This window comes from Theropithecus gelada, chromosome 9, assembly GCF_003255815.1.
Source record: "Theropithecus gelada isolate Dixy chromosome 9, Tgel_1.0, whole genome shotgun sequence".
NCBI lineage: Eukaryota > Metazoa > Chordata > Mammalia > Primates > Cercopithecidae > Theropithecus > Theropithecus gelada.
Window position 1 is genome coordinate 112,304,605 of NC_037677.1, and position 27,567 is coordinate 112,332,171.

A 27,567-nucleotide genomic window follows, 5' to 3' on the forward strand; every position below is an offset into this window, starting at 1 on the left:
CCTTATACACTAAATGTAAAAGCTAACTGGATTATGTTGCATTTAGAATTTTTTAACCTAGAAACTAGCATGTTGTGGTTCAGAACTGAATCATTAGCTTTGCATTAATTCCCAGAATCAGGGAGAAAAGAAATCTTTCTTTAGTAAATTACTTCTTCGGGTGGGGAGAACTACTGAGAGATTGATCTGAGCTTTATTGTAGCAAATTACTGGCACACAGCAGAAGTCAGTGTGTCATTTCTATTGTGGTCAGATGCTTTTATATTTCCACTTGTCAAGGTTGACTTGATCATATTGTGCACTTCCTGGATGTCAAAGACATAGCATTCATTTGTCCTTCTCTTTGAGAGCAGGACAGGTATTTCTTTCACAACTTAAACTTCTAAGTTTGAGAAGAAATATACTCCATAGTATGACTGTGGGGGTATTCTATGTGTGAAAATTTTTTTCAAGTGCAGATTTCAAAATTTGAAATTAACCAGGTTCTCATTTTTGCTCTTTGAGGAGTAATATGTATTAAAATCCATTCTGAGGATCTAGCTTTTAAATGACCTTTTCAGTACTCATCCTTTTGCTCATTTTGATTTGCTCAGATAAATTACAACCACCTGGCCTTTTGTATTAAAAAAGGTTACATACAAAATTGACCTTTCGATACTTATTGAGAGAGCTAGGTTCATTGTATTTGAGATTAACTGCTGTTGCTGTTTTCTGAATGATGTGTTAAATAACTTTACTTGAGGATGGTAAAACCTATTTTTTGTGCCATTTTGTTCCAGGCTAATTCTAACACCATAGGAATGGACTGTCTGAGAAATACAAAGAAAATTATGTTTTAGAAAACAATGAATCGAATTTATTTAGCTCCTGTGTGCCTAATGATTTACAGATGTGATTTCAGTGTATCTTAATCTTGATAAATCCAATATTATCCTTTGGCCAGTCTGCCCTTCACCATCTTGCTTATTAAGATTCCGGCTTCTTTCTGTCTGTTCTTTGAATATTTTAAGCTCAGGCTTGCCTCAAAATGTGGTGCTTGCTTTTCCCTCTGCCTGAAATGTTCTTTTTTTGAATTGGAGTCTCGCTCTGTCACCTGGGCTGGAGTGCAGTGGCGCAATCCCAGCTCACTGCAATCTCTACATCCCGCGTTAAAGCGATTCTCCTGCTTCAGCCTCCCAAGTAGCTGGGACTACAGGTGTGTGCCACTACACCCAGCTAATTTTTGTATTTTTAGTAGAGATGGGATTTCACCATGTTGGTTGGCCAGGATGATCTCAATCTCTTGACATCATGATCCGCCTGCCTCGGCCTCCCAAAGTGCTGGGATTACAGGTGTGAGCCCCCGGACCCTGCCTGAAAAGTTCTTTTCTAGCTTCCTTTGTTCCATTCACCTAACATTCCAATTGCCACCCTACATTTTCTGACTTCTGTGTCATTAGGTTGGACTGTGTGACTATTTCTGATAATGAAGTGTGTCACTTGTGGGCTGAAGCACTGAAAAGTCCACACACAATTCACTAGTCCCTTTTCTGCCATGATTCTTCGGGAAGTCTTGGGTTGAGATGGAAAGTGACAAGATTGAAGCAATCTATATTGCTGAATTACCAGATGGGAAGTTACCTAGACCAGAGGATTTTGTGTGAGCAAAAAATAAACTTTTCTGTGTTCAACTACTGAGCTTTTGGGGATGTGTGCCTATTCTGATTAACTGTTTAGGGTTTCAGGGCAAATATCATTTCCCTTTTGTAACCACTCCATCTAAAGCACTTTCCTTCTGCACGGTACCTTTCCCCTGACCATTTTGTTTCCCACAGCAATTTTTTTCTGTAATACTTTTATTTATTTGTTTATGTAAGTCAATGTCAAACAAACAAGACTTCCATGTGCTGTTAATTATGATTCTTAAGTGCCCAGAGTATTCTTTAAAGTTGTCAATAAGCATTCATTTTTCAACATTTCGTTTTAATGTAAACAAGTACAAAAAGCAAGGTAAAATATTACCTTGCAAAGGCCCATTGAATTTCCTGTTGGTCACCAGAAAGCATAGCCTGTATCAAGCCATAGCACAGTTTATAAGACTCTCCTACATAAATCCATTTTGCATTATTTCTTTTATCCTGAAATGAGATCATCTTTGGCAAAGTCTTTATCAGTGATGCTATGTGTCAACACAGAAAATATTTAGAGTCCATATTTTAATTTTAAAATTTCCCAGAGTCACCTTCAAAACTTCTGCAATATTTTTGCATATATGGAGGTCTTCATCCACTAACGAATAGCTTTGTTGCTTTTAACTCCAGGCTACATAAATACTTCCTGCAATATCAGACTATACTATCTGCCAGTTTGCCAACTTCCAGTTTCCTGGCACATGGTTCAGAAGAGTCCCTGGTATTTTTTTTGCTGGCATGGAGAAGCTTGCTGAATAGAATCAAAAGGGTTACCCTATACATCAGTTCCTAGGAAAACGGCATGCAGTTAGAGCTCAGTAAAAATTCATTCAATTAATTATTACAAGCAAACTTATTCACCATGGAAATCTTGTATGAGCAAACTCTATCAAATTTTTCTACAAATAGGCTTTTATTTATTTTTTTTTTTAAAAAGGAAAAAAAGAATTTTTTTCCTAGAATTTTAGTCTAAACTATTCAAGATCATCCTTTGGAATTTGAAGTAAAGAACGTCATAATTTGCTTCCAGTCCTTAATGAAGTTTCTTGACAAGGCATTAAGACTTTACTGAAAATTATTTTCTTATTGCTAAAGCATGAAGAGATGTGCCACATGACATACAGAGCTTCATTTCTCATTAGGGAACAAAATGAGATATGTGATCAGGTATAAGATAAAAACAAGTATACACAGGTATATCATCTGCATAATCAGAGTTTTGCATGCAATATTAACTCTTCAGTATTATGAAGATTTAAGTGATTTTCTTTTGGAAAAGTGTTCACAAGTTGGAATTCTTTGTTAATGAGAAGTCAGCAAGCACACCGTTGAGAAAAACCAGGGATTGTCTATGCTGGATCATGTTAGTGTTTCACTTAGACTAAAAAGAAATGACGAAATTCTAATCCTTTCCTAATTTATTTCAAAATACTCAGTGTTAGCAAACATTAGAAATTTCTGGAATGGATGTGATAATCAGATAGGGATATTATTTTACTTTTCTTTGTTTGCTCCACACTGCAAATTAGCATGATCATACCCCTGACCAAAAAATGATTTTACTAAGGTCTATCCAAAGATATAAAGCTTAACCGATTTGCTTAACAACTTTGTGATATGCTTCAAGACACAGCTTTTGTGTTGAGAAAAATTCAAATTTTGGTAAAATTCTATCCCCCACCCCCCCTTTTTTTTTTTTTTTTTTTTTTTTTTTTTTTTGAGATGGAGTCTTGCTCTGTTGTCCCAGGCTGGAGTGCAGTGGCGATCTTGGCTCACTGCAACCTCTGCCTCCCAGATTCAAGCCATTCTCCTACCTCAACCTCCTGAGTAGCTGGGATTACAGGTGTGTACCACCAGGCCTGGATACGTTTTTTGTATTTTTTAGTAGAGACAGAGTTTTGCCATGTTGGCTAGGCTAGGCTGGTCTTGAATGCCTGACCTCAGGTGGTCTGCCTGCCTTGGCCTCCCAAAGTGCTGGGATTATAGGCATGAGCCACTGTGTCTGGCTCTTATCCCTTTTAAATTAAACTTATTTTCATGAAGACTTATCAATGGACAGATGTCAGGCACCCCTTCCATTTTCTTGACTTCAAAACTTAATTACAAAGAATTGCCCATGTAAGAAGTACTGTTTTGTCTCCCATGATGTGTAAGTAGGAATGGATAACATAGATATGTAAAGATAAGAAAGATTTGCTAATGAAGATTATTCATTTTCTTTGACATTTCCTAAATTAACCTAAACAATGACAGTCCATGCTTAAAAGGACCATACTTATAAAAGTAAGGTATATTTTATTTAATTCCTGCCAGTAGGAACCTTTTAAAAATACCTTATTACAAGGAAATTATGTTGATGCTATCAGGTCATATAGTTTGTAGCCACCTGCTCTTGATGTTGATGCTATCAGGTCATATAGTTTGTAGCCCCCTGCTCTTGTTAATATTGACAATTTCCAGAGTTCCAGGAGACTAATTTTACATTGAAGTTATGATCTGCAATCAGTATGTAAGGCTGATATCTTTAAGAAACAAGATCATTCAGTATAGAGTATGGGTGGCATTGCATATACGCCAAAGTTTACAGAAAAAACAAAGTTTGGGAACCACTGAGCTACATGAAGACAACAAATGTTTCCAATTAAATGTCTGAGCTTTGAACTAATTCTGCCTTGAAGATAATTTTCAAATTCTTATCTAGCAAATAGGAATGTGTCAGTAAATCTAAAGTAGTTTTGCTGGCTTTTAGAATTTACTCCCTTTTGTTTTATTTGTAAGCATTAATATGAGTTGATTGATTTATTTCTTGAAAGAATTTAAGGAAGTAGAGTTACATTTTGGTTCAGGATGAGGGGCTGTTAACTTCTGAAGACAGCAGTAAGTTAATGATTTAATCCACTGAAATTGCAGGGAAAAAGTTAAAAGTATCATCTATTAGTGACAGGTTCATAACTTTTCTAGTCCTCATCTATTTGCCCTTTAGAGGTCCGTGATCTGCAGGTTGAAGAATTTCCTGCCTAGAGGATCTGTGAGGTTCCTACCAGGTCTAAAAATCTGTGGAGACTGTGTCTTGGTCATATGAATTATATAATCAGTGTTATCCAGATGCCAACAGGACCCTCATTTGTTGACATCATTTAATCCCTTATTTTGGACTTTTTATTTTAATTTTACTTTGAGTGATAATATATTTACTTTCAATAGTAATTTACTTAATGTATATGCATAGTCATGCTTATACTTTCTACATACATTGACATGCACATGTACTATATATGCATGGGTATATACATATATATAAGATTATTGTATTAGTCTATTTTCACACTACTAATAAAGACATACTTGAGATTGGGAAGAAAAAGAGGTTTAATTGGACTTACAGTTCCACATGGCTGGGGAGGTCTCAGAATCATGGTGGGGGGCCAAAGACACTTCTTACATGGTGGCGGTAAGAAAAAATGAGGAAGAAGCAGAAGCAGAAAGCCCTGATAAACCCATCCGTTTCATGAGACTTATTCACTGTCGTGAGAATAACATGGGAAAGACCAGCCTCCACAATTCAGTTACCTCCCACTGGGTCCCTCCCGCAACATGGGAGATTTCTGGGAGATACAATTCAAGTTGAAATTTGGGTGGGGACACAGTCAACCCATATCACTTATATATGCTATTAACATTTTAGAAGCCAATTGCAGGCAGAGTTAGTTACTGCTTTGTTTTTTATGTATGTGTAGTTTTAAGGATTATTATCCTAAAGTCATTCAAAGAGTTGTATGTCTTGCGGTATTTGGAAAGGTAGCGAGTATGAAGTTTGGGGAATGATACCATATTTGAAGTAATAGTATTAAGTTGAAGAATTATCTGTATTCATGTTTGATAGAATCAGTGACTCTACCCGACTCTACCTGGTAGTCAAATTTAAACATAGATATTCTTTTCTTTTCTTTTCTTTTTTTTTTTTTTTGAGATGGAGTTTCGCTCTTGTTGCCCAGGCTGGAGTGCAATGACGCAATCTCGCCTCACTGCAACCTCCACCTCCCGGGTTCAAGTGATTCTCATGCCTCAGCCTCCTGAGTAGCTGGGATTACAGGCATGTGCCACCATGCCTGGCTAATTTTATTATTTTTTTTTTTTAGCAGAGACAAGATTTCACTATGTTGGTCAGGCTGGTCTTGAACTCCTGACCTCAGGTGATCCACCTGCCTCGGCCTCCCAAAGTTCTTACAGGCGTGAGCCGCTGCACCCAGCCTGATTTTCATATCATTTTTAATTCCATGGTTTGTTTTATATGAGATTTTGAATAGCAAAACAGTTACTATGTACAACTAATAAGATACTAACATCTCTTTAATTTTTAAATTTTCTTCACAACAATGTTTATGGCAGTATGATTATAATCTATTGTATTATGATCAATTTGTTCTCTTGGCTTTATTGTTCTGCTGAATAATTGGCAATAGCAGATTAGTTATAAAACAGACACATCTGCTATATGGCTTCTTATGGGTATACAAAATGTTAAACTTCGTTTTATATAAAACATAATCCTAGAAAATAGATTAATTTTCAAAATTTCTTAAGAAAATACTCTATATTTTTTCCTAATTTTCAGGTTGAGTTTTTATCACTCTTAGTCACAAATGGTGGAAGGCAGTTCCAAATCTAAATTCATTTTACCACAATAATGACATTTTCCAACTGTCTCATAAATTTGCAACATTTGTTAAAAGGGAGACTAGTAGAGGAAAATGTGTCACTATTGCTGAAGAAAATGGGCCTGTGGTAATTAGTGTGCCATCTTCGGAGACAAAAATAGTGCTTGAAATTTAACATTATAATTGTACCAATTAGCAGTTATTGAGTGCTCACAATGTGCCAGCCTGTGTGCAGAACAGCCCAAGTGTGTGATCTCTTTAGTCTCAACCTTATGACTTAAAGATATTATTGCTATTCCCATTTTATAGAGAGAAAGAATGAGTGAAAGGCCTCAGTAATGAGATTATGATCCAATTGCTAGTAAGTGCAACAGCTGGGCTTTAAAACAGGTCCTCTAAGGTATAGGCATAGTGTAGGTACTGTTATTATTTATAGATGAGAAAAATTGAGGCTTAGAGAGGTCCAAATAATTTGGTTAAGCTCAAACAGCTAAAAAGTGGAGAGACTGGTATTTAAAAGTAGGACAATTGTTAAGAATAGGGGAGGAGGGCAGAAATCATTTGCAAAGATCATCACAATTTACTCCATTTGATTATTTTAGGGCTATCACACTAAAGCAAGAGTGTTACAGGGGAAAATGATTTTCTCTTCCTAAGTTTCACAGTAAGAACATTTGCATTAGTCTCCCAGAGGCAGAAACTCAGCTGTTTCAGCAAGGGCTCTCTCACCAGTCTTCCACTAGGTCACCCAGAATAAATTTATTTGTCTAATTCTTTATTTGTAACTTTACTAATACTCTATATTGTGACCTAATTATTTCCATTTTGCCAGACTTGCTTTACAAGCTGTAGTAGTAAAGTCCTGGGCAGGAAGAATATTTTTCTTCTTCTTTATATAAAGTAATTTAGTAGACATTCAGTTCCTAAAAAGTGATGGAAACACAAAGCTCAGAAAACAAACTAGAATTTTTAAATATACTTTTGCATTCTACAAATTTAAAAATTGAACAAAAGTATCAGTCACTGATTTTTTTTATGAGTTTTGGGAGGCACAGTAATAGATTATAGTCCATGGCACTCTATTTTTTGTCAACAGTTGTGAGTTTGGAATATTTGCTGATTTATATTACAATGTGTGATATTGAGTATTCATTAATTCTATTTTGTAGACTTTTTACTTTCAGATATAAGGAAAAGGCAAGATGAGGAAAAAGAAGCTGTTCATTTTTTCTAGCAATCACTTGTCATATGAGATGCCATTTGTATGCTGAGGAGAGCTAATACAAATGGAGAAAATTGATAATACAAATCTTAGAAAATTGTGTTCAAACACAAAGTGGAATTTACAATTTTCTCAAGACTATTTGTACATGATCATAGGAAGGGTAGATTGTATATTCGTGTGTGTGTTGTCTGGGCATGTTGGTGTATGTGTTGTTACCAAAGACAAAGAACCTGGTGTCTTCCGCATTTACTATCCCTCAGCATCTGAAATAACATTATGTTTGCATTTTGCATAGAAATACTATTCAGATCAATTACCCATTCCTATTGAGAGAGGCAGAAACAGATTCTATTTGCCAGGAACTGTATTTTTAATAATATAATTTTGAAGTTATATTAAAGTGAATAATTTGAAAATTTAGATCACATTCACTTTTTACTTTGAATATGTATTTTTAAAATGAATTTATTCAAAAAAAGTAATCTACAAACTTAAATTGTTACTCATTAACAGTTACATTATTTCTATCCCATATTGTCATGTGACTGTTCTCTTTTAATAATAAAAACCAGCTATTAAAACAAAAATTTTAAATAATAAAGTGTGATGGCAGTTTATTATCTAAACTTCTGCTTAAATAAATAAACTTGTGTTTAAATAATTTGGCCCGTGTTCCTTTATCATCTACAAGGGAGTTTTATGAATGTTCACTCACAGGACTACATCCATTTACATTCAAAGATGAGTAGTTAACATTTTAAGTTAATAACAGAGAATCTTTAAAAATATCTGTGAATAATGAAGCCATTCGTTGTGTTCAAGAATTTTGCCTTTCTTCAATAATATAATTTTCTTCTCATTTTAAAGAGTATTTAATTGCATCACACGTCCTATTTTAATATTTAATAATAATTTTATTAGCTGTATAGAATGAGAAGGGCAAAAATTGCAATATCTAGTGCTGGTCATCAATTTTTTTTTATCATGACTTAATGAATATTATAATTACAAAGAGAGGCAAAAAGATAAATTAGCTTAGTAGTTGGTTGGGACTTGCTAGTTTATTGGTTTTAGCTTGGGCAAAGCCCAGAATAGTCACAAAGAGAAAGAAACAAGTATGTGGCGGTGCTCTAGAAGTTCTTGCACACAATTTCTCAACTTACTAATCATGCCTCATTTTGAATAATAAACAAAGGCTTTGACCAAAATTATAAACACTGCCAATAATAATTCCTTCTGGTTCCATAGCAGTTGACAGGGGATTCTAATGACTTACAAAACTTAGCCTTGTCAGGTATATGTTCCTTTAATTTCTATTAATGCATTTTGGCAACTTTTCATTATCTTTTCTTAAATATTTTTACTGTTTTTTTCTTTTTTAGCTAAGACAAAAGTATGAGTTATTTTGAGTAGGAAAATTTGGCACAGCCACTATTGTAATAACGCTTTTTACTCAAGTAGCACCACTCACCTGAGACTTTCAAAGTGGTTTTGAGTACATTGTATTAGACCTACAGGATGGAGGTCAAGGGAAAAGTTATTTGTAGGCACCATACATTAAAAGCCTCTGTGGACATATAACCGAGGCCATGGGGAGAAAGTAATTTTCATCTTTAGTACTCGAGATATGGATATGTGTGTAACATGATTCCTAACTTTTCAATGCCACTTGTTAAAAAAGGGAACCAGATATTGTTGAATTTCATGAGCATTTAAACCTATTTTAAGACAAATCATTTTTAACCCCCTCCAGCAACTGCTTCGAGAACGACAGCAGATGGCCAGCCGTCCCTTTGCTTCTGTTGATGTAGCTCTGGAAGTGGGAGCTGAACAAACAGAGTTTCTGCGAGGGCCATTAGAGGTAGGAACAGCGGTGCTGAAAGAGGACCACTGTGTTTGCATATTTATTATATTGCTTCTCTAATCTACATCTGCTTATGAAGCCAAACAGAGTCTGATTATCTAGAGTTGACAAGATTCAGCTACATATGTTATGCCATTTTCAAGGCACATAGTTTTAATAGTATGACATGAGCTGTAACCAAAGCCACTGGAGAATCTATTAGCCTAGGCAAGAGTGACAGACTGCTCACCTGGCAGCCGTTCTCTGACAGATAGGAGCTGAGGGAATTTAAGATATAGGTATGATCGGAGAAACAAAGCACCTATATTTAGTCTTTGGAGTACTCTGTGCCCCTAGTTAACAGTTCACATCTATCTTTATTAACAAAGTTTACTTAGACAACGTGGGTGGAGATGAGTTGCATTTTAATTACATAGCTTCATTTTTGAATATTGAGAAGTGAATGTTTCTCACATATAAAATGAATATTTTTATTTGTGGTTAATTGCTGTATTATTACATTCCTTTATTGCAAAGGCAGAAATAGAGTATGATGAAACAGAAATCATATGCAACTAAATATGGTATTAGAATCCAAAAGTAATCCATGAAGTGGTTTCTGCAAATAATAACCCCTAAAGGTGCAAAATTCAAAGCATTATGATGCATACTAATTTAATTGTATGTTTATTACTTTTGTTTACATTTTATATGTGGTAAAATATATTTAAGTAGAAGGGTAAAGAATTGAAGCACTTTATTCTTTTTTAGATGCCTTTTTTTTTTTTTTTAAGAGCTGGCCAATCCCTGCGTCACGCCATGACCAGAACGCAAAAAATGCCTTTATTTGACTAATTTTATGTTGCCATTTTCAGATTTTATTTTTTGTCAAGGGAAATAAGGAATGGAAAAATAGAATCCTTCAAAAACCTAGGTATACATATAATTGATTCTCTCTGTAGCATTTTTGGTTTTTCTGAAAAAATAATAAAAAATCACAACTCATGGATGCTACTTAAAGGGTCAGTTTTTAGAGGAAATGAAATATTGGGTGCATGTTCCCCTATGATTTTTAAGACATTTTGATTTTTTACTACTCTAGATCACAGGTTGCCATGGAAGCTTAGAACATAAGGAAATGTATGTGTATATCTTCTTGGGGAAAAATTACAAAAGAGAATGATTAAATGAAAGGTACAGCAAGTGCTCTAATTTCATTTTGGTTCCTTGTTTCAGGTAACTTTTGTAAAAAACCTTTCACACAGAGAAAACTTAGACTATTCTTGGACTATTATAAATTCTTTTCTTCCCCATCTGTTTAAAACATTCTCAAATACTGCTAAAAATCGAGTAACAAGAGAAAAAAATGTCTGTAATGCACAGACTAAAGAAGAAAAGAAATAATCAAAGAACTAGAAAATTCACAAACTTAAGGAACAAATATGACACAGACTGTGTCACCATAGTCTGTCAGTTGCACATTACTAGTGTTCAATAATGTATTGTTAGGTGCCCATGTGTTCATAATCATTACATCTTCATGTTCTATTTTTTCCAAATTTTGGTTCCTTCTTTATCATTGTGAATTTTTAACGTTAAATTTTATTTTGTAGAGTTAAAAAAAAGTCTAGCCCTACTTATTTTTAGTTCATATTCTCTGATATTCCTTATTTCATTCTTTCATTTCCAATTGCACTATATCCTTTTGTTTTACACCTGTACTTTCTGGAAAAAACTGTTAGCTTTTTTATTTTTTCATGTACTTTTTTTTGTTGTTGTTGTTCTTTTGAGACAGAGTCTTGCTCTGTCGCCCAGGCTGGAGTGCAGTGGCCAGATCTCAGCTCACTGAAGCTCCGCCTCCCGGGTTCCCGCCATTCTCCTGCCTCAGCCTCCTGAGTAGCTGGGACTACAGCTACTCGGTATTTTTAGTAGAGACGGGGTTTCACTGTGTTAGCCAGGATGGTCTCGATCTCCTGACCTCGTGATCCGCCCGTCTCGGCCTCCCAAAGTGCTGGGATTACAGGCTTGAGCCACCACTCCCGGCCTGGTTTTTTTTTTTTTTTTTTTGATTGATTTGATATAAATCAAATCAATGTTTTTTTTTTATTGATTTGATATAAAAATCATTTGATATTGATTTTTAATTGATATTAACACTGACATGAACTACTGTTCTACCAAGGCTTATTTCAGCTACCCCATTTTGTGTGTGTGTGTGTGTGTGTGTGTGTGTGTGTGTGTGTGTGTGTGTTGTTACCAGCCTTGCTTCTTTTTGGGTTTTTTTTCCCAGCTTCTGTCCATAAACTGATTTTCATCTACTAAACAGAATATTGCATATTCTATTTTTATGTTGCTGATAGCTACCCTTTCCTTATCAAGATTCATAGTGATTTTTCCCTAGCTATGCTTAAAGCTTTTTAAAACATATTTCTCCACAGCCCATTTCAAATAAAATTAATACTTTAACATGCTCTCAACTTCCCTTTGTTTCTCCTTCCGTATATTAATACCACCTGTAATTTTTATCCAAACATTATGGATGCACTTCTTTCTTTATTATGGCCTATGTAAAGAACAGTGAACTTTTTTGTTCTCCTTTACTTTTGATATCTAGTTGTTTGCTCATGTATTTCTTTTATTTTCCACTAAGATAACCTCTCTAAAAGATTTTTTTCAAAGAGATACTTTGGGTCCAGCACTGTGGCTTACTCCTGTAATCCCAGCACTTTGGGAGGCCGACGCGAGTAGATCATTTGAGGTTAGGAGTTCAAGACCTGCCTGGCCAATATGGTGAAATGCCATCTCTACAGAAAATACAAAAATTAGCTGGGCATGGTGGTGCACGCCTGTAATCCCAGTTACTCTGGAAAATGAGGCGGGAGAATTACTTGAACCCAGGAGATGGAAATTGCAGTGAGGCGAAGTTGCAGTGAGCCAAAATTGCAGTGAGCCAAGGTTGCACCCCTGCACTCCAGCCTGAGCAACAGAGTAGGACTCCTTCTCAAAAAAAAAGAGAGAGAGAAACTTTGTGTGACATTCTCTTTGAGAAATTATCTCCATGTTTAAAATCAGGAGAGGGAACAAATGACTCATTCCGATTTACTGTTTTGTTGTCTATGGGGCCGTTTTTGCAAATACTTGGTATAACGTAAAGCATTATATTAATTGTTGGAATTCTTACTATTTTTATTTTTTACTCAGTTCTCTTAATAACTGGCATGCCTCTATTTCTTTTGTACCAGTTTTTTTCAGAAATTTCAATTGAGTATGTCAAAGGAAAAATAATTACATGTAAATTCTCATTTAGGAAAGGCCTTTATATTTGGGGATCAAGATCTAGTTATGAATATATGGTATTTTTATGGAAATAGCTTTATTGAAATATAGAACATATATCAATAGTTCATCAATTTAATGTATATAATGCAGTGATTTTTGGTATACACAGTTATGTAACCACCACCAAAGTAAATTTTGGAAACTGTCATCACCTCTGAAAGAAATCCTATGCCTTTTAGCAGTCTCCGTACCCCACATTTTTCTTCAGCCCCTCCCCATGACACCCATCTCCTAGCCCTAGGCAAGAATTAATCTACTAACTTTATAGATTTTACTGTTTTGGACATTTCATACAAATAAAACTATATACAATGTGATCTTTTGTGATTAGCTTCTTTCACTTAGCATAATGTCTTTAAAGTTGATATATATTGTAGCACGTGTCAGTGCTTCAGTCATTTCTATTGTCAAATGATAGTCCATTGTATGGATGTGGCACAGTTTGTTTATACATTAATTAGTTGGTGGTTACTTGAGTTGTTTCCACTTTTTGGATACTATGAATGATGCCACTGTGAACATTTGTGTAAAAACATTGTATAAACATGTTTACATTTCTTTTGGATATATGTCTAAGAGTGGAATTACTGGATTATATCTTGTTGAAAAGGACTTTCTTTCTCCATTGAATAGTCTAGAGACCCTTGTTGAAAATCAATTTACCATAACCATGAGGATTTATTTCTGGACTCTCAATATTATTCCACCAATCTATTTATCTATTCTTATGACAGTACCACACTGTCTTGATGACTCTACCTTTGTAGCGAGTTTTGGAATCTAACAGTGTAAGTCATCCAACTTTGTTCTTTTTTTTTTTTCCCCCCCCAAGACGGAGTCTCACTCTGTCGCCCAGGCTGGAGTGCAGTGGCGCCGTCTCGGCTCACTGCAAGCTCCGCCTCCTGGGTTCACGCCATTCTCCTGCCTCAGCCTCTCCAGCAGCTGGGACTACAGGCGCCGCCACCACGCCCGGCTAGTTTTTTTGTGTTTTTGGTAGAGACGGGGTTTCACCCTGTTAGCCAGAATGGTCTCAATCTCCTGACCTCATGATCCGCCCACCTCGGCCTCCCAAAGTGCTGGGATTACAGCCAACTTTGTTCTTTTTAAAGATTGTTTTAGAGGTTGAATTTGAACTTGCTAGGTCTTGGGAACGATCGAAATGTTTAAATTGAGTTTAAAATATTATTTTTCAAAATTCCTTTACATACAGTATCTCAATCTCATTTGAGTCTTAAGTCAATCATATAAAATAGGAAGAGCATATTTCATCTTTTTTTTTTCTGTTTACTATTGAGGAAATTGAGGCTCTGAGAGCTTCAGACCTATGCTGAAGATCACAATTTCGGTCACCTAGAGCAAGAACCAGGGTTCAAATCTCATATTGGCCCAAGGATTTCTTTCCCACATTACTTTTTATATGTGCTGGTTTCAGTTCAAATTGAGAATACATCTTAGACCTCAATATATCTATAGAATTTTTTTTGTAAAGAATAGAGTTCCTTAAAGCATAGAGTTAAAGTTCATATAGCATACTTTGATTCCAGGTGCTCAAATAGTCATAGATAATTGTGGATATTAAGGAAGAACTTTCACTTGGAAAGTTATAGGCTCTCTTAGTATATCAGAGTATTCCAGCAGTTATCCATTGTAATCTAAATTGCTATAAAGAAATCAAAGTGATTTACTAAATTGCAATAAACTCAGCACACAAGCTTTCTGTTATTTTTATATTAGAAGTTTCTTATAAAAATAACTTTTGTAGTTTTGCTATGCTAATGAAGTAACAGAGTTCTGTAGAAACAAAGTAATTTAAGATGGTTTTATTTGGTAATTATAGTCAAGTAGGCTAATTAATAATTTTAAAGACAATGTTTACAGCATGATTTTTACCAGACTAATCATTTCATTAGTATTCTGTGTATATATTTAACTACTTTATACCAGAATTTTCATTTTACAAATTTGTAATGTTTTGATTCTCTCCACATATAAAGAGTGCTATAAAGTAGAGTTTTCAAAAAGGCATTGGACAATGGAGAAGCATATGTGAATTCAATGCCCCCTAACCTAGAAAAAATTAATTTGGAGTCTACTTTCTATTTGGTAGTTTTAACTGCTAATTTTGACATCGCACTGAAGTTCATTCTCTGTTTATTGGGACAGTTCAACCTCGTATCTTATGTAAGAAACCTCTCTCCCAAGGTGAAAAACACATTGTTAAAGTCTAAGGCAGTCGAAGTGAAGCGGCTGTCCTGTTAAGAGCATTGCTGGCCTCATTCCTAGAGTAGGATGACCCCAGTCCTCTGCTCTTGGGCACAGCCAGAGGTCCCCCTGGTTCCTCATTCTTGTCCTGCCATATCCATGGACAGTAGTTCCAGTGACTGGCCTAAGCTAGCTTATTTACTTTTCCCCAGGTTTCCTTTTTTCTTATAACTGATTTGTGATGTTTTATGTTTTTAATTATTATCATTTACTATCAATGTTCTGATTATGTAAAGAATACATCCTCATTATAGATAAATATTAATGCAGATACAATACAAATTAAAATATTTCGTTATCCTATTACCCATAAATATTCAGTGCCAGAACTTTTATTTCCTTCCAATAACATTTTCATTTTGCATATTTGTATTTTTACAAAATTAAGAGCATATTTTATATGTGATTTTGCATTCTGTTTTTGTCAGTATTAGAATAAGAACATTTTTCACTTCTAAGTTTGATTCAAAAATATGTTTTAATTATTTTGTGGTATATCATCATTTACTTGCCTATTTTATTTTCAATTAGCATTATTCTAATTTCACACTATTATAAATAAGACTGTACTTAATTTTTGTATATAACTCGACCTTAGTTTATGAAAAAAACCTACTGAATCAAAAGTTACTAACTTTTAGGATCTTGGGTATATTGCTTATTTACTTTCTAGAAATGTCTCTGTTCACACTATCTTTAGCAAAGTATGAGAATTTCTATTTTCCTGCATCCTTGTCAGACCTGATTGTTAGCATTGTTACAACTTTATTAATTTGATACAAGAAATGTTGCCTTCTTTCTTCTTTTAACCAAATTTTTATTGCTAGTAAAATTGAGTATTTTTGTATTGTCTGTAACCACTTGTATTTTTCCTAGATGTTCATTTGTTGACCATTATTCTCTTATCCTTTTCTATTTTAATAGCATTTATTGATAGTCATCTGATTATATAAGAAATACTGTATTAATTCTAGAAAAATTAGAAATGATAGAATAACTCATTTGATATCTTTCTTCATCCTTCAATTGGAACATTCCTTGCCTTTTTACTTCTAGATTAAATATATTAAGCATTTGTAAATTACCTGCTATAAATGTTTTCTCTCTTTGGATATTGATTTTAAATGCTGTATTTTCTCTACTTTAATTAATCAGCTTATTGTGTCTTTTGGTAATATTTTCAGACCAAAGCAAAGACCATTTGCTTTATTTTCATCCTGAATTTCCTATTACTTTTCCCTCTTTAAAAAATATTCCCTTTTTTCCTCAATTGATGTTATAAAATTGTATTTCTTTTTTTTTTTTTTTTTTTTTTGAGACGGAGTCTCGCTCTGTTGCCCAGGCTGGAGTGCGGTGGCCGGATCTCAGCTCACTGCAATCTCCGCCTCCCAGGTTCACACCATTCTCCTGCCTCAGCCTCCTGAGTAGCTGGGACTACAGGCACCCGCCACCTCGCCCGGCTAGTTGTTTTTTGTTTTTTTTTTTTGTTTTTTTTTTTTGTATTTTTTAGTAGAGACAGGGTTTCACTGTGTTACCCAGGATGGTCTCGATCTCCTGACCTCGTGATCCGCCTGTCTCAGCCTCCCAAAGTGCTGGGATTATAAAATTGTATTTCTTTTCTTTTAGTTGTTATTCTTAACATTTTAACAGGCATAGTTTAAGTCAAAAATTAATGAACATTTTTCCCTCTTCCCAATGTAAGAACAATTTAAATCTTGCTTCCAGTTTTCATTGTTTTAGTTACCTTTGTTAAGTTCTATGAGTTTTGTCATCCCTTGAATTAAATATTATTGTTGTTGTATTATATGATCAATATGTGTTTAAATTTACTGACATACTGTCTATTTTATTTTATTTGTTTTTTAATTATTATTATTATGCTTTAAGTTCTAGGGTACATGTGCATAGCATGCAGGTTTGTTGCATGTGTACACATCTTTGCTCACAGTTGTTCTTTGCCTTCAGAGCTTCCTCTTAAAATGTTTCCACTTTCCTTCTCTGTGTCTTTAAGAAATCCCTTTAGCATATGTCTTTTGATAATAAACTCTTAGTCTTCCTATTCCCCTCTCCAGTTTCAGTATCCTCTTACTCTTTACAATCTAAGAAATTATTTAAAATATACTTTATCAAGCATTCTAGTTATCTTTCAGTGGGAGAACCATACTCAAACATTGTGTTCATGTGAAAACAATGGCTGGCTTCTGATTTCCATTGTTGCTATAGTAGGTCCCTTCCCCAGGGAATATGTTCCAAGAGCCCCCGTGGATGCCTGAAATATGGGATAGTACCAAACCGAGACGTATATACCTACAATAAAGTGTAATTTATAAATTAGGCACAACAAGCGATTAACAGCCATAACTAATAATAAACTAGAACAATTATAATAACATGCCAGCGTCACCACTCTTGCACTTTGGGGCCATTATTAAATAAAATAAGGGTACTTGAACACAAGTACTGTGATTCTACAAAGCTAATGTGATAACCAAGACAGCTACTAGGTGATTAATGGGCAAGTAGTTTATACAGTGTAGATGCAGGCTGAATATGCTAGACAGAGATGATTCGCATCTTTTTCCAAGTCTGAATTATGTGCAATTTAATCTTTTTCTCCTGGAATTTTTCCATTTGATATTTTCAGACCACAGTTGACTACAGATAACTGAAACCATGGAAAGTGAACCCATGGATAAGGGAAAACTACTGTACTAAAAACTTTCCTTCAGTATAATTGTCACTCCTTTATAATCTAGCTTTTCTCTCCAAAATCCCTGGGTTTGGTGTTCAGCAGTTTTATCACAACTGAACAAAGTATACATTTATTTATATTTAACCAGCTTGGCATATTTTGTGCTTCCTATATTTGAGAATCCAAGTCTTTGGTTATTTCTAAAAATTCTTGAGTCATTATCCCATTTGTATTTTCTTCTCCATTTTCTTTATTCCTCTCCTAAGACTCTTAGATGCATGTTAAACCTCTTTCTATCTTCACAATCTCTGAGTCTTTCTCTTCTGTTTTCTATTTACTTCTCTCCGCTGTTTCTTTTGGCTTATTCTGAACATTGTTCCAATTCACTAATTATTTTAAGTGTATAAAATCTGTTTTTGACCTGCTTTCTACTGTAACCGTTTGGATTGCTTTCAACACATATTTGTATTACTTTTTAAAGTTATATTTTATGATTTATTTATTATTTTTTAAAGTTATATTTGGTTCTTTTTTTAAGTCTGACAGTTTTTGAAAGTCTCTTCTTCCTTACTATTTTCATTACTTCATTTTTCATTCCAAACAAAATTATTTTTATGTTGTATCTGATCATTTCAATATCTGAAATCCTTGGAAATCTAAATCTATTGATTATTTCTGCTGGCTCTCACTCATTATGACTGATTTCCTTGTGTATTTGGTGATCTTTATGAGCTCCTCTTTGATCTTACTTTGTGGTTTGCCAGTGACCTAAATAATGCTTTCCTCCATAGAGGACTGCTTCTGCTAAAAACCAAGGGCCTCTCCTTATTCTTTAGTCTCTTCTTCCAGGGTTTCTGGAATAGGGCAGGAATCTCAAACTCAGTTTTCCTTTTATTTATTTATTTATTTATTTATTTATTTATTTATTTATGAGAAGGAGTCTTGCTCTGTCACCCAGGATGGAGTACAGTGGCACGATTTCAGCTCACTACAACCTCTGCCTCCCAGGTTCAAGTGATTCTCCTGCCTCAGCCTCTCGAGTAGCTGGGACTACAGGTGTGCACCACCATGCCTGGCTAATTTTTGTATTTTCAAACTCAGTTTTCTTACCGTGTGAGTTGCTTATATTAGCTTTTACCCTCAAGGCCACTCTTGTTATGTTTGCTTGCTGCTCATTGCACCCTCTCCAGTTTTATCTGGTTGCCTTGGAGCATTCCCTTACTGGCTGCATTCTCAGCAATGCATTACAAGGTATACTTCATTTGCTAGGCACGGTGGTTCATACTTGTAATCCCAGCACTTTGGGAGGCCTAGGCAGGAGGATTCCTTAAGCTTAGGAGGTCAAAACCCGCTTGGGCAACATGGCAAAACCCTGTCTCTAAAAAAAATGAAAAATAAAAAAATAAAAAAATAAAAAAAAATAGCCAGGCATGGTGGCATTCATCTGTGGTTTCAGCTGCTCAGGAGCCTGAGGTGGAAGAAGTGCATGAGCCTGGGAGTTCGAGGCTGCAGTGAGCCATGATCGTAGACTGCACTCCAGCCTGGTTGAACAGAGCAAGACCCTGTCTAAAAACAAAGAAAAAAGTATACATCATTAAGCATTTGGTTATTTTGAAGTGGGAAGGCCTTCCTTACACTATCTATAGCTGTCTCCTCTGGCAACTCTATTTTACTGAACACAGGTTCTCTTTGGATTGCCATTCCTCTTCCTGGCCTTGGCTCGCTATTTTCATTGTCACCAATTTAAGACTCAGGCTTTGGCAAGTCGAAAGGGGTGGGAAGGGAGGTCCTCTTCACTTGTGAATGTGCTAGTGGCATAGAAACAGTCACACCACCCATTTCCTACTGACCTTTTGGTACTCCCCCAGTTTCAGGGAAAAGGAGGATCCAGACCCTCAATTCTGCTTTTTTCTAAGCCTCGTAGGGACCAGAGAGTCCAGGTGCAGTCTTTTAGGAATTATATTGACTTTTCTCTTGGTGTTTACAGTTCTCTCTAGACCAAGCCGCTGTAAAATTCTTACACTGAGTCTTGATGCTGGTTCCTATGCGCTTGGCCAGTCCAAAGGGGAGAAAGTAAGGCATAAGTTCCCTCCACCAGAATTTCTGTAGGACCCAATCCCTAATTGCACATAGTTGCCTATAGGCCCCATGAGCCATTTTCCTTAAGAGAGGGAGCTGATTTTCAGTTGGTAGTAGACAGAAAGAAATTGTAAGGAAATTACCAAATTCTTCATAATAAATGATTTAGAAGATTTTTTTTTTTTTTTTTTTTTTTGAGATGGAGTGTGGCTCTGTCACCCAGACTGTGGAGTGCAGTGGCATGATCTCAGCTCACTGCAACCTCTGCCTCCCAGACTCAAGCAATTCTCCTGCCTCAGCCTCCTGAGTAGCTGGGATTACAGACATGCACCACCACACCCAGCTGATTTTTGTATTTTTGGTAGAGACAGGGTTTCACCATGTTGGTCAGTCTGGTCTGGAACTCCCGACCTCAGGTGATCCACCCATCACAGCCTCCCAAAGTGCTGGGATTACAGGTGTGAGCCACTGTGCCCAGTCATGATTTTTTATTTTAAGAAAATTATTGACAATAAATAAGAGAGTTTTATAGGCTCACCTTTGGTTCTTGAAGTGAGGAAAGATCTAGTTTCCCAGCAGCACTTTGGAATTTTCTTCATCTTTCATTTAAAATTATAAAAAGACCTTTCTTCACCAAAACCATTTAGCAGACAATGTTTTGAAAAAAATTTTTTGAAAATGTCAGATTTGTAATAGTAACATAAATATCATGAGTTTCATGATTGATTGAAGCATGAAATAAGAATTAAGTAATGGTGCTTCTTCAATATTAACATGATATAAATAGAACTATTAAAATCGTATGAATATAATGTATTACTGAAATTATTGAAATCTACATGGCTTTAAGTTAATATAATCCAAAGTTTAAGCATGATAAAAGTCATGTGTTTACATTTTTAATAAATAATTTGATAAATGCCCTAGGTTAACTGTCCTTATAAAGTAAAATACTGCTAGCATCTTTCATTCAGAATTCACTGAGTCCAAAGCTAAATATATATATTTATAATTATTGTATACATCCCAAATTAAAATTTTACAAATGAAATTTTTCATTGTGCTATTGAAATTTTATTTTTATCTTAAATCATTTAAGATGCTATTGAAATATGATTTTTATCTGATCTTAAATCATTTAAGATGAATATAATCTATGATGGAGAAAAATGTAAAGATGAAAATGAACAATAGCAACAACAAAAAACTGGTTTCTCTTCACTGTGTCTGACATAATAAATAGAAACATTTGGATGTACAAAAGGCAGATCAACCTTATTCATACTGGCTGCCATTCAAGAGAATAATGTATTATTTAAGGTTATGGTCATATCACAGCTGAATCAATCTAGCATAAACTATTTTTATATAGCATCCTTGCAAGTAATAAATGGCTATGTAAAGTAAGATTATAATATCCTTTATTGGAAAGTTATGAATACAGTTTTAACAATGCTTAGGAACAGTGTTAATAGCTTTGGATAAACAAGACTGAATTGCCACACTGTCCTCCACCCTTCACCTCCTCTCAGATAAAAGAGGTAACATATTGAATCCACCAAAAATAACTGCGCTTAACAGAATGGGCAGATTGTATCTCCTGCACCAAAGAACATTCCACAAGTTATGAAACACAGTAGGGTAAATTTGAGTATTGTCAACCCCTTTGAATACTCCTATGTATTTTAAAATGATTGTGTTTAAATCATTAACACGAAACTAGTATTAACATCTTAATTAATACAACTTTCTCAGTAACAGCAATCAGCTAGTCATATTTTTGGCTCCTTTTTCTAACTTTTTAGATTGTCTTGAAGCATTCATTGTATGTCTGGTAGTATGCAGTAGTTATTTCCTAGTTTTTGTTTAAATATTTTATTAGGCTATTGTTGCCTATAACAGTTACTTTTACACTAAATTTATGAGTTTGTTTAATATATTTTTTGCTCATGTTTCACATAAAATCAGTTACTAACTTAACTTGTATTTCCTTTTTTCTGTTACATGCAGTAGGAGATAATCTCATCAGGTTTATATCCTTAATGGAATAACTGACTGTAAGAATCCTATAAAATGCTGTTAAATCAAATAGAATCTTACGAAGTGAAATACCAGATATTAAAAATGTAAAGCTAGATATTTTATATGTAGAATCTAAGAAATCAATAATGTTATACTTTAGCTAAATAAATATTTTCATGTGTTCCCATATTTTACTTTCTTAGAAAATAAAATAGCAACTAGGTCAAAATTTAGAGTATTAAATATGCAAATTTACCTCAAATCTTAATATAGATTTTTTTCATCAAAGGTCATAGTTCTTACATATTTCATACCAGAGACCTTTTCTTATATTTACACTTGATAATTTTGTTTATATTATTATATGCCTTTTTAAATTTGCTTTGTAGAGAAAAGCTCTGGATTTACCATTAATGACATAGAAAAGTGGGGCAGAAAGTTGTGTGCAGCGGCACACACCTGTAGTCCCAGCTACTTGTGAGACTGAGGTGGGAGAATCATATGAGGCCAGAAGTTCCAGGCCAGGCTGAGCAATAGCAAGATCCTATCTATCTGTCTGTCTGTCTATCTATCTATCTATCTATCTATCTATCTATCTTATTTTTTTTGAGATGGAATCTTGCTCTGTCACCCAGGCTGGAGTACAATGGCACAATCTTGGCTTACTGCAACCTCCACCTCCCAGGTTCATGCAATTCTTCTGCCTCAGCCTCTTGAGTGGCTGGGAATACAGGCACACACCACCATGCCTTGCTAATTTTTGTATTTTTAGTAGAGATGATGATTCACCATGTTGACCAGGCTGGTCTCAAACTCCTAACCTCAAGTCATCTACCTGCCTTAGCCTCCCGAAGTGCTGGGATTACAGGTGTGAGCCACCACACCCAGCCAATCCTATGTCTTTAAACACACACACACACACACACACACACACACACACACACACAATGTTATGGAACAGACTATCAAATATGTAAAGTTTAAGTGTAATTGTTTATGAAGGAGTTTTTATTTCTTGATTTTTCATTCATCCAAGCGTATCTTAGAAAATAAAAGTTATAACAGCTCAGTTTTATTTTTCCATATTTTAAACTGGAAATTCTACCTTAAAACCAAACTCTATATACTATGAACAATTGGCTCCACAAATATTCACCTATTAGCAAAGCAGTATGGGAGGTAGATATGGAAAATATGTTATCTTTACCTTTCAGAAACTTACAGACTAACGGGAAAGATATGTAACTGTAAAAATACCTCTAATAAAAATATGTTATTAATACCAAAAGGGCAATAAGCATGAAGAAGAGGAAAAAGGAATACAATACTCAATGTATTGCTTAATGTTTCAGGAAAGGTTGTGGTCATTTATCTTGGCCTTTAAAGGTACATAAAATGTCAGTAGGCAGAGATATGAATAGGTGAGGATGGAGACAAGTAAGAAGCATGCCAATTTGAGAGAGCAAGGTGAGCGAGGGACGGAGAGAGAAAACAGGGTGGTATGTGGAGTGAGGCAGTGTGAAGGCCACATTCACCCAGTGAGGAAACAGCTGTGAGAGTTAAGGTAGCAAATGTAGGAGCACATCATGGAAGACGATTTAAACAAGATGCCGAGGATCACACAGAAGGTTTTTGAGAAGAGTTTTATGATTAATTTTAGAAAGATTACACTGGCAGCATTTTGTAGCATCAATTGGATTGAAGAATAATTGAGGTAGAGAAACAATTTGAAAGGGCAGGCCCTGAACTAGTGATTGTCAAAATGTTAAGGTGCAAATATCACTGAAAACTTTGACAATGTAGAATATACAGAACGTAACTAACTGAATATAGGGATAGTCTGGGTCAAAAAGTGGGAGGGGTCAGAAGGTTGGATCTTCTTCCTATGTACTTGAAGTCATGGGAATGAGAAAAGAGAATTGAAGGTAGAATCTAGGAAAATTGCTATAAGGAAACAAAGATTCAAATGACAGGCTGAGAAAGAGTGCAGAATTAAGAAGATTGAAGAGTTTTAGAACCATTAGAATTAAGAATAAGACAGCATGCCAAGAAGGATGGTGTGGTAAAAGATGTCATCCATTTCAAAGCAGTCAATGAAGACAAGCACTAGGAGAGAAGATGGAATTTGGTAATTATGCAGTCATCGGTGGCTTTTGAGGAAGTAGTTTGTATTGAATGGCAGAAGCCAGACCACAAGAGATGTGTGAAAATGAGAAAGTGGATGCAACAAGGATAGATGACCATCTTGAAACTGACAATATTTAAAGGAAGGAAGGACGTGAGATTGTAATTTAAGAAATTGGCAGTTTCAAGAGAAAGTTTTTTGGGGGAAGAAATATTCAAGGAAAAAGATGTGTAGTAGGATAAAGGGGAGGTGAAAGCAGAGAAGGTATCAAGAAGTCAAGTATAAGTATTAATTTTAGAAAGATGAAAAAGGATAATAAAATGATGGGTAAAGATCAAAGGAAATTTTGAGCCGTTCTATTTGATAGGAGTTTACCTTCAATGATCTCCTAGTTTTTCATGATAATTTAGAAATAAGGTCACTTGCAGAGAGTGAACTTGATGTATAAGGTTGAGGCTTAAGAGTAGTAAGAGATGTAGAACATTTGTTTCAAAGGCTGTGATAGTTAAGACAAAAACTGAGTTATCCATCTCCTTTTACTCGATTCTTCATTTTCTATCTGTCATTGAGCCCTGTCTGTTCTACAGCCTAAGTATATCTTAAATGAATCTCTTTATTCTCACTACTGCCCTATGTTTCAAGCCTTCATGATTTTTTTTCTGCTCTGTTACATTATCCTCCTTACTGGTTTCCCTGCCTTCACTCTTCCAGGCAATTTTCCACATTGCTACTAAAGTGATCTTTCTAGCATGCAAATCTTCTCATATCACCTTGCTCAAAATTCCCCAATGGCTTCTGTATTAGTCCATTCTCATGCTGCTAATAAAGACAACCAAGACTGGGTAATTTATAAAGGAAAGAGGTTTAATTGACTCACAGTTCAGCATGGCTGGGGAGGCTTCAGGAAAGTTACAATCAAAGAGGAAGGGGAAGCAAATATGTCCTTCTCCACATGGCAGCAGGAAGGAGAAGTGCCGAGTAAAAGGAGAAAAGTCCCATATAAAACCATCAGATCTCATGATAACTCACTCACTATCATGAGAACAGCATGGAGGTAACTACTCCCTGAGTCAGTTACCTCCCACCAGGTCCCTCCCAGGACAGCACACATGGGGATTATGGGAACTACAATTCAAGATGAGATTTGGGTGGGGACAGAGCCAAACCACATTAGCTTCCTATCTCTTATAGTAAAAAAAAAATGTGTATATATATAACTCCTCTACATAATGTACTGTATACCCTCCATGGATCTGATACCACCATTCCTATCTAGCCATTTCTTATTTCACCCCAATAAACTGACTCCACATAACATCCCTGCCCTTGCCTCTGAGTCAGTCTCTGTTGTTCTCTTGTCCTAGAGGAAATTGCCTTAAATAGTAGAGTTTAACTAATTATTGAAGTTTGAAACAAAAGAAAGAAATAATAAAGAAAAAATGAATGAGAAACATTATCTTAAGGTGATAAAAAGGATTGCTGAGCAACAGTGAAGTATTGAGGATATAGAAATTATGTAGGAGCACAGTCCCTACTCTTGTGAATAACAATTCAAGTAGAAGTGAGGGGGAAACTGATGTTTAAGATCTTAAAAAATATTTGAGTTACAAAGTAATTAGGACTGCCTGATTTTTCTTTATTTATTGATTATTCTCAATTAGGTAAATCTGTGTTTTCGTTGCTCAATTTTGCAACTTATTGTATTTTAATGCAATAAAATACTATGTGTATTTTATTAAAATACTATGTGTATTTAATACACATAGTATTTTATTGCATATTTTATTGCATTAAAATACACATACAGTACCTCAGACTTAAAAAAAATAAAAAGAAATTTGTTTAGAAAAAATACAGATTTTAAGTGAACAGGAAAAATCTTTGGTAACCACATTGAAAGAAGTTGTTCAGCCAGTATATTGTACACATCTACACATATGTTTTTAGTCTAAGAGTAAATATAAATGAATATGTATTCAACTTGAATAAATGTGAGTAAATATTGAGTATTAATAAACTTACATAAATTATAACTTCCTGTTAGAAGAATCATTCTTTCAAAACTTTTAAAAATGTATTGCATATGTGGCCTCTTGAATCTCTTTGAAAGATACATTATGACACCTATGTGTTTGGAGGAATTTTAGAAATTTTTAGAAACTACATTCACAAAATAGAATAATTATGCCTATATAAATTGAATTTCAAACAGTTCCAAATAACATTTTATTAAAAGTACATTAAATTTTGATGACCTCATTCCTTAAGCAAAAAAATGTACAGTGCACTATACTAGACATTCCAGATAGCACAAAGGTGCTTATGACATAATTGATACTCTAGAATATCTTAGAATCTGCTGTTAAGAATGACATTAATTATATCACTCCTTGAATCATCTCTTTCTTCTTCTACTACTGCTTCTTATTTCATTCTCTTTCAGTCTAGTTCTCTTACTACACACTATTTCTCATGTGTTATATTAACATGCATATAATGATAAACCCAAAGCACCATAGGATCTCAGAATACTTTTGATTCATCTAAGTAAGTTTAATGTTAGTATAATTAGTAATAAAGATACTTCATTATATTTATATTAATATATAAACCCTCTTTTCACCATAATATTTGATTAACTAGATACCTCCAATCAGCCTCCCACTGTATTGAATGTAATGTGAGTGTATGAATACGTAAAATCACGCATAATACATATACACAGTTTTCATCAAGCAATGAAGGGCAATGTGATTGTCGCAATAATTATTTTCCTACATATTCTTGAATTATGAGGCAATATAGTTATAACATCAGTTATTAATTTTTAAATAATGTTAGCTATTTCTCTAAGAAAATTAATATATCTTAATTGTAAAATTTTGTAAAATACAGAAAAATATATTATACAAATGAAAAGCCTCATTCATACTCCATCACTCTTTGTTCTACCAGTGTGTGCAGTCATATAGTGATCACATGATCACACCAATCAAGATATACAAGGTGCTCCTCACCATGGAAAGCAAGGCCCATCCCTCTGCCCATAGACCCTTACAACCACTTATTTGTGTCTTTATAGTTTGGCCTTTCCCCAGAACATCATGAAAATGGAACCTTCTTTTTTTTTTTTTTTTTTTTGTGACAGAGTCTCACTCTGTTGCCAGGCTGGAGGGCAGTGGCATGATCTTGGCTCACTGCAACCTCTGCCTCCTGGGGAACCACATTTTATGCAGACTTCTATGTTTTGTTTCTTTCACTTAGCACAAACTTTCAATGAGCTCCAACCATGCCATTAAATATATCAGTAGTTTATTCTATTGCTAAGTTTATTCCATTGGATATGCACCACAGTTTGTTTATCCAGTCACCAGATAGTAGACATTTGTATTTTTCCCAGCCTGGAGCTACTGTAAATAAAGCCATCATTAATGTTTGCATACAGGCCTTTCTAATAAAATATATTTTTGTTTATCTCAGGTGAAAAGCTATCAATAGGATTTCTGGGCCATGTGGTAAAAGTATGTTTAACTTCAGCAATTTTCCAAAGTGTATATGCAATTTTGTATTTCTCTCCACAACACATGAGAGTTCCAGTTGCTTCACAGCCTCACCAGCACTAGGTATTGTTGAGATTTGGTCTTTTGTTTTG

At 34.8% G+C, this 27,567-nt stretch overlaps 1 protein-coding gene across 1 annotated transcript in view; it reads left to right on the forward strand.

Annotated features, from left to right (window-relative positions):
* Nucleotides 1–27,567, forward strand: part of ATRNL1 (attractin like 1) — an 831,601-nt gene that overhangs the window by 599,555 nt on the left and 204,479 nt on the right. The window contains exon 27 of the mRNA XM_025396530.1: nucleotides 9,307–9,414. Coding sequence (XP_025252315.1) covers nucleotides 9,307–9,414 — 108 coding nt within the window. The remainder of the gene's footprint in view (nucleotides 1–9,306; nucleotides 9,415–27,567) is intronic.